Below are 13,951 nucleotides of genomic sequence, written 5' to 3' on the forward strand. Positions count from 1 at the left end.
GCACAAACATTTAACACTTCAAACAAGGTAAAGATGGGGGGGGAACCATGATTTTCATTTGTCTAAGAAAAAGTTATTCTAATGATGCAATCCTATGCACACTTACTTAATGGTAAACTGCACTGAAATGAGTGAGATCTACTTCTGAGTTGACATGCCTAGAATTGCAATATGGGTGTTGGCGTTAGATTCATATTAAGTCAAACTTAAAGCAGACCCACTGAAATGAATGGGACTTCGTCATGATGAATTTAAAGCCCATTGATTTCACTGGGTCTACCCAAAGTAGGACTAAACCTAGAGCCAACATAGCATGCTGTATCATACGTCAAGGAGAGTTTATAACTGGATGATTTAAAAAGGAACGGCTTGATCTATTTATATGATGAAACAATAATTATTAAGAAATTGGAAAATATATGGAGGGAAACATTGTCCCAAGGGCACATTTTGAAAGAGTGTTCTGTACATGATTTATATAATGAATAACTAAGAGCAAATGCCTAACCAAGAGGCCGAACACCTCCCTCCCCAAAAGAGATTGCCCCGTCTGCATTTAACGGTGGTAAGGGCTTACCCACCCATTCACCCACGCACTCACGCTCCCCAACCATAGGGTGGATTCCTGCATTGAGCAGGGGGTTGGACTCGATGGCCTTATAGGCCCCTTCCAAGTCTGCTATTCTACGATTCTAAGTCCTGCAAGCCACCCACACCCAGCCTCCACTAGCCACGAGTCTCTTGCCTCCTCCTGCACGGAAGGACGCCTCCTCTGCCCCTGCTGCTCTCGGCATGCCCGCCTGCTGATCACCGGGGCCCCTTTGCACGGATTCACCGCGGCCAGTCCACGCACGGCTCTCACCACCCACCGCCACGGAACTGCTCCCTGCCCCCGTCCCACCCTCCGGAGCTTCGAAGGTAGGGACCAGGCAAAGGGGAGCTGCCCCCTGGCGAGAGCAGGGTTAATCCTCTTCCTCCTGAATGCTCGGTCGCGAGTGGTCGGGAGGCTTGTCATTCAGCCGGGGGAGGGGGAGGAGGCAAGGCTAACCTTTCGCTCCCTTTCTTCTCTTCTGTCTTGGTTTCTGCCCTGCATTTTGTACCACGTGTTGTTGTTGCTGCTGCTGTTGCCGCTGGCTGCCTTTTTTCACCGGCAGCATCACCGCTTGTCCATTCAGTGGATTTTTTAGAAAAAGTATTTTCCAATGGTCAGATGCAGCCTGCGCGGGCGTCTGTTTAGCACGCCGGGTCTGAGCATGTACAAAGTTTTGTATCCTCTCGGAGTCGGCACTTTCTGCGCGGGCACATGCAAGCTTTCAGCAGCGGCGTGGCAGGCAGAAACTCAACAAGTGCAGCTGTTCCCAGCAGGGCATCTCCATGATGAGAGGAGGTGGCGGGGGAGGAATGGCTGCTGAATTCCTGTAGGTCACATCACATCACTTGACAAGGCACCAGAACTCTGTGTGGACTCTGGATTGTGCTGGCGAAGGGAACTGTAGCAGGTATTGAGCTGAAGAAGGGGGTGGACTAAATGGGGTCTAGAGTTGAAAAATAAAATGTTCCTGGGCTGCATTTCTCCTGGCTTGTGCTAAGGCACAATCATAACAGACAGCCTCCTGAGCGTGTGCAAAGTGGATTTTCCTCACCAGTGAATAACTACAGCCAGCCTTCCCCCATACCTGGGGGAGAGTAAACATCTTTAAAGTAAGAAGGTAACCACCGAGAAAAAGGCAGGGGTATTGCCGATGACTTGGTTGCATCTTGATCCCGCCGTTCCTTCAAGAGGCGCAAGGAAGAGAAATGCTTCGCCTTCTTTATCATCACAACGAACCTGTGAGGTAGGTCAGCTGAGAGAGAAAGTGAGCTTTGTGGCTGAGCAGGGATTCGAACTCGGCACTCCCGGGTCATAATCCAACATGTCCCGAAGCAGAGGTGTCGGGTCTTCTTGGCAGTCGCGTTTCCTGAACTGGAAGCTAATAATAGCCCCTCATTTCCGATGCGCGAATTTGGGTGGCTCAGGGAAACGAGGGGGAAAACGCTCTGCACATGCCCAGGGGCACCGCTTTCTTTGCGTGTTGACCACCGTTGCAGAATCAGGTTCTGGAGGAGCCTTTGCGGAATCGCCTCTCTTGCTCGGTTTACACGACTCCCTCGGTGGCGCGGCGCTTGCTGTCCTGCGAGCGCGCTGCCTTGCGGGAAGCTCCACCAGGCGGAGCTCGCGGCTCGCGGCTCCCCCCGGCCGGAATCAGCAAGCGGGAGACGGAGCGCCCGGGTCGGCGTCTCTGCGCGCGGGCCTGGATGCAAAAGGTGCCGCTAAGCACAGGCAAAAGATCCGAGGTGGCTGGAGGGGGTAGGACGGCAGCCGGGCAGGTATGGCTCCGATGATTCGGGGGGGGAGGGGGGATCGAGGCCCAGAGACAGTTGGGGGCCGCTCTCCGCAGCTGGGGCGGTGGGGGCCGGAGCAGTGGCACAGGGTCCTCGGTGACCGAGCCTTTATACGCATATATGCATCTCTCCTGCAGCATGTGCATGTCACTAAGTAATACATACTTTGGCATTGATTGCATTAGGAATTTCACACATTTATGTGTCAGTGTATGATGTAAGTTTTTTTGTGCATGCAAGTATAAGTATATGTGTGCGTGCCTGTGTGTATATACACAGCAGATACACACAGGCATATTCTTAAACAGATTAGGGGCTTGGGAGTGAGAATCAGATTTCTGCAGATCGGCACTATCCATTTATATATGCCATAAATTGTCAGCATTGTAGTGCGAAGGACCTGCTTCCAATTTTGGGAGAGCCCAGGTGGCAGGTGCCTAGGGAGGGGCTGTAGTTCGTTGGTAAAGCACCTGCCTTGCATGCAGAAGGTCCCAGGTTCAATTCCTGGCATTTCCAGGTAGGGCTGGAAAAAAACTGCCTGAAACCCTGGAGAGCGGCTACCAGTCAGTGTCGGCAATACTGGGCTAGATGGACCAATGGTCTGTCTCAGTATAAGGCAGCTTCCTATGTTCTGTGTGTCTTTGGCTTTTCTGGTTTTGCCCACGTACACAGTTGTACCACAATCCACACGTTCACACTTAGGATCCAATAGTTAAGAACATAAGAAGTGCCTTGCTGGATCAGACCCCTTAAGGGTCCATCTAGTCCAGCACTCTCTTCACACAATGGCCAACCAGCCATTGGCCAGGGATGAACAAGCAGGACATGGTGCAACAGCACCCTCCCACTCATGTTCCCCAGCAACTGGTGCACACAGGCTTATTGCCGCGAATGCTGAAGATAGTTCATTTCCCCATCCTGTCCCACCTTTGTATGCACCTGTGTCCCAAAAAAAAACCCTGCATCACATATTTTGCTTATTAGAACCTTAATTCAGAGGGACCAGTAACCTCACAAAGACAGTGACTACTGGTGGGAGTAAAGGGTTTCACCAGCTCTGCATATAAAAACAGAAAACTATTCCCGTATTGTTTTCAGGCTCAGTTCAACATGCTGGATTTAACCTAAAAGTTACATGGCATAGTTATGTAATGGACTACCTGTCTATTATTAAGAACTGCAGGAGAACTCTTTTGAAGATATCATTGCTCAAAAAGGCCTGTTCATTGGGCAGGTGTGGAAGAGCTTTCTCGGTCTCCCCTTAAGTTGAGATTCAGTCCCGACTGTGTAAGCTTTCCAAATGGAGTTAAAATGCATCTCTTCTATCTTGCCTTTTGAAATGTTTTCACAGTTCTTAATGTTGCTTTAATATATTTTTACTGCTGGTTTTTAATGCTTCCATGTTGTTTGATGGGCTGTGCACCACTTTGGTGATTTTTGGAAAGATGTTATAGAAATATTGCTAATAAATACTTGCTACTTATATAAATCTTTCTTCTTCAGGTTGTTTTTAATTTAAATGGTGGGAAGGCATCTCAGTTCACAGAAAAGGCATCCGTTTCAGTAGGTACAGTATGTATTTTGTCACTTACATGCTCTGGTTGTGGGTGAATACTGAGGGTTGTAGCCAAAGTTAGTCTTACTTAGAGTAGATGCATTGAAATGAATAGGATTTAAAGTTAGACTAATGTTAGATACAACTGAAAATCTCTAATGTTAAAGCATCATAACCTCCATGTGTGTTCTTTTCAGCAAGCATTGTCCCAGCTGCCTTACTTGAGTTTAACTACTTTATATTTAACTACTTTGCTAGAATATGCTGCATGCTGGAACTCTTGATTTCTAGCAAACACTGAAAAATATCCAGATTTGTGGATTCTACATGTTCAAAGCAAAATGCAAAAACATGCACTTCTTGGGAGATACAGAAATCTATTTATTTATTTATTTATTACATTTTTATACCGCCCAAAAGCTGAAGCTCTCTGGGCGGTTCACAAAAATTAAAATCATGAAGTGCATAAAAACAACCAACAATCCAAAAACATTTACATCTTACAGGGGGGAGAGAAGAACAAGAGAAAAGGTGTCTGTTATTTTGGTAATAACTGGTGCAAAGTCGAGGACTTTTAACATTGGAATGCTTTCTCAGAAGTATATCCCATTGTGATCAATGGAGTTAGTACTCCCAGGTCAGTGTGCACAGGACTGAGCTGCTATGTCACGTGAGGTACTGGTTCCTCTCTATTCGGCCCTGGTTAGGCCTCATCTAGAGTATTGCGTCCAGTTCTGGGCTCCACAATTCAAGAAGGACGCAGACAAGCTGGAGCATGTTCAGAGGAGGGCAACCAGGATGATCAGGGGTCTGGAAACAAAGTCCTATGAAGAGGGACTGAAAGAACTGGGCATGTTTAGCCTGGAAAAGAGAAGATTGAGGGGAGACATGATAGCACTCTTCAAATCCTTAAAAGGTTGTCACACAGAGGAGGCCAGGATCTCTTCTCTATCCTCCCAGAGTGCAGGACACGGAATAACGGGCTCAAGTTAAAGGAAGCCAGATTCCAGCTGGACATCAGGAAAAACTTCCTGACTGTTAGAGCAGTACGACAGTGGAATCAGTGACCTAGGGAGGTTGTGGGCTCTCCCACACTAGAGGCATTCAAGAGGCAGCTGGACAACCATCTGTCAGGGATGTTTTAGGGTGGATTCCTGCATTGAGCAGGGGGTTGGACTCGATGGCCTTATGGGCCCCTTCCAACTCTGCTATTCTATGATGCTATGATTGGCTTTGCTGTTCTGCTCGCAGGTGCCATGGGGGATCTAGGCCTGGGCCGGGAATTCCACACCTGGCACCAGTTCAGCATGTTTTTCGACGACTGGTGCGAAAAGCACAAAGTGCTGTTCATCATTGCCAGCCTGAAGCCACTGATCTCGCTGCGCCAGAACCCGCCGTACTATCAGCCCAGCCTAGCTGAGAGACTCCGCTTCCGTTTTGTGCGTCTCATCTGCAAGCACAGCGGGACCTACGTGGGGCAAAGCACGGTGCAACGCAACCGCCTGTAAGCTGTTATTAATTATTTTCTTAGATAATGCCATCAGTGCGCATGGCATTTCACAAAGGACAAGAGAACAGGTACCTGCCTGAAGGAGCTTACAGACAAAAATGCCACCTGGGCGAAAGTACAGAGGAAGCAAGGTGGGGTGAACTGGGAAGCAATACGCAGTTGTTTCAAACTGCATACGCTAGGACAGCAGGGCAGCCTCCCCAAAGCTGGCGTCCTCCATGTTTGGACTGTAACTCCCATCATTCCTGATCCTGGGCCATGCTGGTTGGGGCTGATGTATTCCAAAACATCTGGGGATCATCAGGTTGGGGAAGCTGCAGTAGGGCGAGGAGGTTGTGTCAGACTTCACAGAAAAGGTAGGTTTTGATGAGGGATTTGAGTGAAGCAAGAAGGCGTCACATAAGTGTTCTGAGAGGCAATTCCAAGGTTGCAGGGCAGGGTGAACCTGGGGAGAAATTCTCAAGTATCTCACCCTGCCCAGTTTCATATGCAGCAAAGAACTGAAGTGATACCCTGGTGCATAATATGAGAATATGAGCCAGGATCTCCCACCAGGCCCAATCTCACCCCAGCGATACATTCTTTGATGGAGGGCCACAGCCCAGTGGAAGATCACATGCTATGTATGCAATGGTCTCGGATTCAGTCCCTGGTGAAAAGGATCTCAGGTCACAGGACTGAGCAAGAGATCTTGAATTGCTACTGCAAGTAAGAGTAGCTCAGAACTGAGCTAGATGGGATTTAATAGGAAAATGCATAGATTTGGACTAGATTACTGCAGTGCATTGTACGTGGGACTGCCATGGAAGACTGTTTGGAAGCTTCCGTTGGGGAGGAATGTGCCGGTGGGTATTGTACCCTTGTTAAAAAAAAAACCATTAGTGAACAGTGCAGAATTAAGGCATGCTCTTCAGAATAAACTTGCAGTACCGGCCAGCCCTGTTTGCCATTTTCTGCATGAGCATGGCCTAAGTTACAATAGGTTCACCTTTTTATTTTTAATGAAATCAGTGGACTTTGCTTTTGGAAAAGCACCAGGTAACGCAGATTTTTAAATTTTCCCCAGAGGTATATATCCTCCATGGGGAAAACACACACACACACAGGGAAGGGACAGTAGCTTTCGCCTCCATCCTCTTGGAGTTCTGCACCCGATGCAGAATGCCGGCCTCCTGCCCCGTTCTGTTGCCAAACAAACTGATCTCCTCTCTTGCAGCAGTGAAAAGATCGACTGCCCAGCCTCCATCACGCTGCGCCTCGGCCCCAAGAAGGACCGCCTGGTGGTGATTGACGCCAACCTGGAGCACAACCACCGCTTGTCGGAGCTCGAGTTCGCCCACCATTTCAAACGGCACCAGCTGAGGGCCAGCCTGGGGCTGCCCATCCGCATCACCAACAGCATTTCCAAGCGCTTCCTGGCCCCAGACCTCATCTGGAACCTGGAGGACTATAGCAAAGCCAAAGACAAGGGCATGTGTGATCTCCTGGCCATCCTGGACGGGCTCTTCAAGGCCGACGTCGGCGCCAAAGTCAAGCTGGTGTTCCAGGAGGACGTGGCCGTCCTCAATAGCATCTTCCTGGCCACCTCGCACATGCGCGAGCTGGTGCGCCGCTTCCCCGCCCGCCTCTTCCTCGAGCGCGCCGCCTGCCTGGACGCGGACTTCGAGCTCTTTACCGTGCTGTGCCAAGATGCCAACGGGCGTGGGCGGGAGGTGGCCTATTGCTTGGCTCGCCAGGGGCTGCCCGACCTCCTCATCTTCATTGTGGCTTCGCTGGTGCAGAGCGCCCCGGACATCAAGCTGCGGGTGAAGGTGGTCACGGTCGGGGCCGGCGTGACGGGGCTAGACGCGGTGGAGGAGGTGCTGCCCTGCGCCCGGGTGCAGATCTGCCGGCTGCAGGTCTTGGAGGCGCTCTACCGCAGGGCCTGCGAACTAGACGTGCCGAAGGAGGACCAGATCCGCAACCTGCTGCTCAACCTGGCTAATGCCGACTCGCCACGGGTCTACAGCCAGTACCTGAGCGACCTGGAGGACGTGGCCCCGCTCTCCTTCCTGCAGTACTTCCTGGAGCGGTGGCACCCCCAGAAAGGCATGTGGGCGGAGTGCTGGGCCTTTGAGAAGAACCGGGAGTGTTCTTTCCTGGACCATCTCAGCGCTCACCGACGGAAGCTGTTGACAGCGCTCAGCCCCCCAATGGCGTTGGCGGCCTGTGTCCAGGGCCTGCTGGATCTCCAGGCCCTGCACGTGGAGACGGCGACACTCAATGTGGCCCCCGTGGCCGAGCTGTACCACGCCGCCTGCCTGCCCGACAGCGCCGACCTGGTAGCAGAGGAGCTGGACTTGGTGCCCCACTCACACTACGAGCTCAAGGAGGCGCCTGACGGCTACCTGCTGGAGGGGAGCACCTGCTCTTTTCTGGTGAGCCAGGACCTGGCTACGTGCAGCTGCTCCATCTACATGGCTCACCGGCTGCCATGCCGACACGTCTTCGCCGTACGCCTCTGGGTCGGAGAGCCTCTTTTTGACCCCAACCTGCTGCCCGGCTCGCCCGGGAGGCATCAGGACATCACAAGAGAGGAGGAATGCTAGCTGTCGTACCCATTGCCAGCCCAAGAACATGCCAGACGTATTGGATGGCAGTACGCGAGGCCTGGTGACTTCCTCCATAATGGCCACTCTGGCAGAAGGAAGGTGCTGGTCTTACTGTACTGTCACTCATCTTCAGGTGGAAGCAATCCATTCCGGAGTACTAGACAGACTGACACTGCCCGCCCATGCGCCCAAGGATTGGTGGATGCTAAGAAACATGACGTGGGCACTGTCATGAGCCAGGACTGGGGTACCGTGAAGCCCTGCAGCTATTCCAGAGAAAGGGGGAAAGAAGCAAGGGCAGTTTCTAGGCCCCACTGACTCACTCAGAAACCCCCAGATAAATGCAGGCAGCTGCTGCGGGATTTTAGACTTGGATGCTCATTTATTTTGCAAATCCAAGCACGAAATTCTGCAACTAGAAAAGCCAAATTCTGACGGTCTCAGCTGCCTTTTTAAAAAGTCCAAATTCTATACCAAGGTAACTCAAATTTTCTTGTGAAGCTCAATTCTATACACATTATGCGACATGCAACTCGATCCTATGCAGAGTTAGGTGTGCTGAAATCAATGGACTTAAGTGAGCCAAAGTCTGCCTAGAATCAAGCTGTTAAGCATATTGGCTTATTCTGTGTTATCTCCTTTGCTTCTACTAGTTATATGAAGGTGTAGAGAGCTGAGCAAGGCACAGGAGGCCTATCCTTCTCTTGCCACTGGGAATCCTGCTCAGCTCCGCCCTCTCTTCTTGGTTTCTGAGATTTCCCCAAGGAAATGCCCACAGCGTTACAGATACTGGATTCTGTGCCCCGTATCAGTTTCGGTAGTTGTCCAGCACACTCACAGCTCTAGGAAGCAGCTCTGGGTCTGAACACACGAAACTTAAACCATGCCGTTTGATGATCTGATCTAATCAACCCACTGATATGAATCTTATTCAGGGATACTGTTCTGGGGGCTAATGAACACGTGAGTGGGGGGAGAGTGAGGACAAGCACACGGTCAGGGGTGGGCAACCTTCCTTCTGCTGTAGGCCGCATGTCAGCAGTGAACAGGGCTCAAGCTAAAGGTGGTCAGAGCCAGAGCCCAAAATGGATGAGTCCCCCTTTTCTCTCTCTCTCTGTGGCTTCATTCAGACAACACATTTCTCAATTATGGTTTTAGAACGCCACGGTGGAGTTTTTACACCGCAATTGAAAAATGTGTTGTCTGGAGGGAAAACTCCATCCCATGGTGGAGTTTTTTTGGAAAACACTCCACGCTGAATATCCACGCTGCGCAGAGGTGAGTTACTGCACAACCGTTGTGTTGCATGTTGTGTGGAGGGCTCCATGGAGTTTCCCATTGCGTTGAGTGGACTTTTCCCACTGGCTACAGAGTTCCCCCTAGGAGCGAGTGCCGCTCTAGGAGAGCCGCTGGGATTGTTTTTTTGCAGCAATGGCTGATGGGATACCATCAAGAGGACTGGGGGAGGAGAGAGGGTGGAGGAACTGTCAATCAAACATCGCGTTGCCTTTTACTCAACTCCATGGGGGTCCCCATCACACAACGGTGGAGTTAGAACATGTGTGGGGAGCACCCCCTACAAACTCAACAGTTGAGCGGAGTTTTCACACTGCATAGAGAAACGTGTTGTCGGAACTGAGCCTCCATCTTGCTTCCCATGCAGCAGGCTGCGAGGGAAGGGACAAATCGCCCTTGACAAGAGGTCTAACCAATCATATGCGGGGGGGCTTTTGAAATTAGGCTGAGGGCTGAAGGTTGCCCGCTTCACCCTCCATCACTGTCCTTGTTGCCCTCCTTGTGTCAAAGAATAACTTATGCAGCAGGGAGCCTTTTCCTTCAGCGCAGGCTTCCCATGCAATTTTAGATAGAAAAGGTTTCCCACTGCAGAAATTTGCCCTCAACACATGGAAGGCAATGAAGCTGGCGATGGAGGAGGGCAAAGCTGGCGTACTCATCCTCCCTCTCACCCATTAAACCCCAAAGCAGAAGGCCTGAATGGGACCATTTGCATGCCATCTGTGGCTAGGGTTAGGGTTTTGAACCATTTTGTGTTCCTTTTCCCCCCCTTCAAATCCAGAGCTCGGTACTGAAATGTCCAAATAAAAATATATTAGGATTTAATAATAAAGATTTTAAAATAAAGATTTCTAGGTCTTCCTTAATTTTAAATTAAGCAGGAACTGTGGAGATTTTGTTTTGTTTGTGCTTAGCACATAACCACAACCCAGAATATGGTTTTGTGTATGGGTTGAATTCACAACTGAAGAAAGTTCACAACCCAAAAACAAACAACCCAACAACAAACCATAGCTTCTTTTCCCAGTTGGTTGGTGGTTAATAACGCATAGTTAAGCCATAATGTAGGGTTTGCATGTAACAACAACCCACGATTCAACGACAACCCATATTCAGCCCATACTCTGGGTTGTCATTACATGCGAACCAGGCTGTTACATTGTAATATTTTACATTAATATAACAAGATGTGAGAAATGGCATTATAAAAATAATAAAAGAAATCAAGGTTAATAATACACTGTATTGTGCCATGCCATGCCTGACAATCCATTGCGCTACATATTCTATATATGGTCCAGAGGACCAGATCACCTGATGTGGGAGATAAATCAAATAAATATATAAGAAATTAAGTATAGAAAACAAAAAAAAATACATTTCCCAGGGGTACCAACAGGATTTTTTGGGCCCATATCCATTTCCCCAATTCAGGAAACCTTGGAGCTGTGGCTTCATCAGTGCTTCATCTGAGACCTTATAAATGAACAGGAGGCTCCAACCCTACTTGGCTCACAACCAGGCCCTGATCCAGGCAGGTGTTTAACCAAGCTTCCCCCCCTTCCCACCACCTTCTGTGTGGACTCACATGCAGCTACCTGGGCACTTTCCCAGTGTCCCTCAATCTCCTACCTGACTTGCCATTTCTTCTGCTTGGGTGATGAGATCAGAGATCTTGAGTGGGGAGATCACAGCCAGCCAAGGATGATGATGATGTTGATGATAATAATAATAATAATAATAATAATAATTTTATTTATTTCTTACCCGCCTCTCCCTTTGGATCGAGGCAGGGAACAACATTAGAACAGGAATCAATACATCTTAAAAATTCATGATTTAACATTGATCTGGATAGGCCTGCCGGAAAAGGCTAGTCTTTAAAGCTGCCTTAAAATCACACAGAGAGATAATTTTACGAATCTCCTCCAGCAGGCCATTCCACAATCTGGGGGCGACAGAAGAAAAGGTCCTCTGGGAAACTGATGTCAGCCTAGTTTTAGCTAACTGAAGTAAGTTCACCCCAGAGGACCTGAGTGTGCGGGGCGGACTATATGGGAGAAGGCGATCCCGCAGGTAACCTGGACCCAAACCATTTAGGGCTTTAAAGGTAATGACCAACACTTTGTACTTTGCCCAGAAACTAATTGGCAGCCAGTGGAGTGATTTTAATGTTGGGGTAATATGCTCACCCCTAGATGTACCGGTGACCAACTTGGCTGCCATATTTTGAACTAGTTGAAGTTTCCGAACTAGGTACAATGGTAGCCCTATGTAGAGTGCATTGCAGAAGTCAAGCCTTGAGGTTACCAGTGCGTGCATTACTGTCTTTAGGTCTTCTGACTCTAAGAAGGGGCGCAGCTGGCGTATCAGCCGAAGCTGATAGTAGGCACTCCTGGCTGTCGCATCCATCCGGGCTGTCATTTGGAGCGACGGATCCAGGAGCACCCCCAAACTGCAAACACAGTCTTTCAGGGGGAGTGTAGCCCCATCCAGAACTGGTTGACACACCTCCAAACCTAGGTCAGAGCCCTTGACAGCAAGCACCTCTGTTTTGTCTGGATTTAGCTTCAGTTTGTTTTTCCTCATCCAGCCCATTACTGCCTCCAAGCATTCATTCAGAGGAGACACACTATCCTTAGCTGATGCTGTTATTGAAGGCATAGAGAAATATATATCCAGGCATCCAGTGTGTGGAGACCACCTTTCCTGGAGCACAGAGAAGTGACGGCTCCTCTTGATTGCTGGTGGTGCAGATATCTGCTAGGGCTTTTACTTCCCTTCTTTTGAGAAGATTCTAGGTCTGGACACGGCTGAACTTTGACAGCCCAGTACACTGTATATGGACTCGTCCAATCACCCCACCTATATTCTATTGTCAAGAACTGCTGCTTACATACATATATTATATAGTTATAGAATTGCAATTTGCCAATAGGGATGGTTATTTGAAATCTCATTAATGATTGAAGAATGCCTACCATGTGAACCCCCCGCCATCTAGTATTCCAGTACACTGCCTGTGAATATGGAAGTTCCATTTCTGTATCATGGCTAATATCTGCCACATCTCCTCTCCTCCATGATATTTATCTGCTTCCATTCTAATGCCATCAAAACCAGTGGCCATCACACCTGGAAACAACAGATTGCAAGAATTTAGCATTATGTGAAGGAGGACTTACTTTTTGTCTGTCCTTTGCTACCCTGGCCATCAAGGGTTGACCCATGTTTGAGCTAGATCTCTCCTTAAATGAAGACATGGCAGAAGCAAAGAGTAATCAGTCAGGTGTTACTGACAAAAGAAAATCACAGCAATGGAATGCCATTGAAACACCCATGGCCATTTAAAGAAGTGCAGAGGACTCCCTAGCCCAAACACCTACAGCATACTGGAAATTAATTCAGAATACTTCACCAGAGTACTTCAAATGCCCGCCCCAGCCAAGCCAAACATCTGTTTCTTTCTAGCCCCCGGGTGGGCAATTTGTGGCTCTCCAGATGTTTTGGCCTACAACTCCCATCACCTGTAGCCAGCGTAGCCCATGGTAAGGGGGGTATATGAGTTGCAGGCCAGACCCTGGAGGGCCACAAGTTGCTCACCTACACAAGACAAGTAAAGCTTTGACTTCCTAGCCAGCCTGAAAGATTCAGCTGTCAGGTATGCTTTAAGGTGGATTCCTGCATTGAGCAGCGGGTTGGACTCAGTGGCCTTATAGGCCCCTTCCAACTCTACTGTTCTTTGATTCTACGAAAGCCAAGATGGTAGGTGACAAGAAAACCGGAAAGTACCCCATTAAAACCTTCGGTCTGACGTGGAAAAGTGCACAAGCATTCAAAATCTCTCCCCTTTCCCTTCTTGCCTTTCGAATAAAGAGCACAGAAAAGCCTCTTGGCGGCTGCTCAAGGCTGTCCTGCCCTCTGTGCCTAGGCATTGACTCCCTATCTACCATGGTCACATGGTACTTTTTCCTTAAACACGTCTGCTTTGTGTTTAGGAATCAGGCTCAGTAACACAGACATGAAGGCTACATCACTTTACCACCTAAGCCCCCTGACTGGGCATTTTGGAAGGGTCAGGGTATACTCTTGACTCTCAATTTCTCCTTTGGAGGGGGCTTATCAAAGAACAGAATGCAACATTTTGTACCGGTCGACATAGGTACAATGTCATTAGCCTACACTGTGATGCCCTGCTGCTAATCTCCCTCACTTTGACTCTTCCTTGTGATATCTGTTATATTCACACACACACACACACACACACACACACACACACATATCCACAGGCAATTCTGCCTTCCCACTTCTTTTTCAGTTGCTTTTCTTTCTATTCTTTCCTTTCTGTCAAGTCTTCTTCTTTCAGAACCATGCCCTTCTACCCACCCATCTTTCCATCTCTTTCCCAAGCTGCAATAATAAAGATTTCCCAGTGTAGCAGTAAATGCAGTGAAGGCTGGCGGCTCCGATGTCAGTGGGGCCGTGCATCTGCTCTGGGTTCCAGTCATGACTCTAAAGGAACTATCCAAGGTGCTGAACCCTAGCTCCAAAATGGGTTCAGCACCTTAGATTGCGCCTTTAGAGTTCTGACTGAAACCCAGAGCGGATTCACAGCCC

The 13,951-nt window shown here is 49.0% G+C and overlaps 1 protein-coding gene across 3 annotated transcripts; it reads left to right on the plus strand.

Annotated features, from left to right (window-relative positions):
- Positions 1-1,336: 1,336 nt before the first annotated feature.
- Positions 1,337-10,146, plus strand: ZSWIM9 (zinc finger SWIM-type containing 9). Of its 3 annotated transcripts, none has more exons than XM_063137586.1 (4): positions 1,337-1,835; positions 3,886-3,949; positions 5,189-5,441; positions 6,664-10,146. In XM_063137586.1, the coding sequence occupies exons 1-4, from the start codon at positions 1,743-1,745 to the stop codon at positions 8,033-8,035; spliced, it is 1,782 nt and encodes a 593-aa protein (XP_062993656.1). In that variant the 5' UTR covers positions 1,337-1,742; the 3' UTR covers positions 8,036-10,146. The 3 variants fall into 3 exon arrangements, with proteins under 3 accessions (XP_062993656.1, XP_062993657.1, XP_062993659.1); XM_063137587.1 differs by having other exon boundaries at positions 6,667-10,146; XM_063137589.1 differs by lacking the exon at positions 1,337-1,835 and having other exon boundaries at positions 3,883-3,945.
- The last annotated feature ends 3,805 nt before the right edge of the window (positions 10,147-13,951 follow it).

Source organism: Elgaria multicarinata, chromosome 11, assembly GCF_023053635.1.
Source record: "Elgaria multicarinata webbii isolate HBS135686 ecotype San Diego chromosome 11, rElgMul1.1.pri, whole genome shotgun sequence".
NCBI lineage: Eukaryota > Metazoa > Chordata > Lepidosauria > Squamata > Anguidae > Elgaria > Elgaria multicarinata.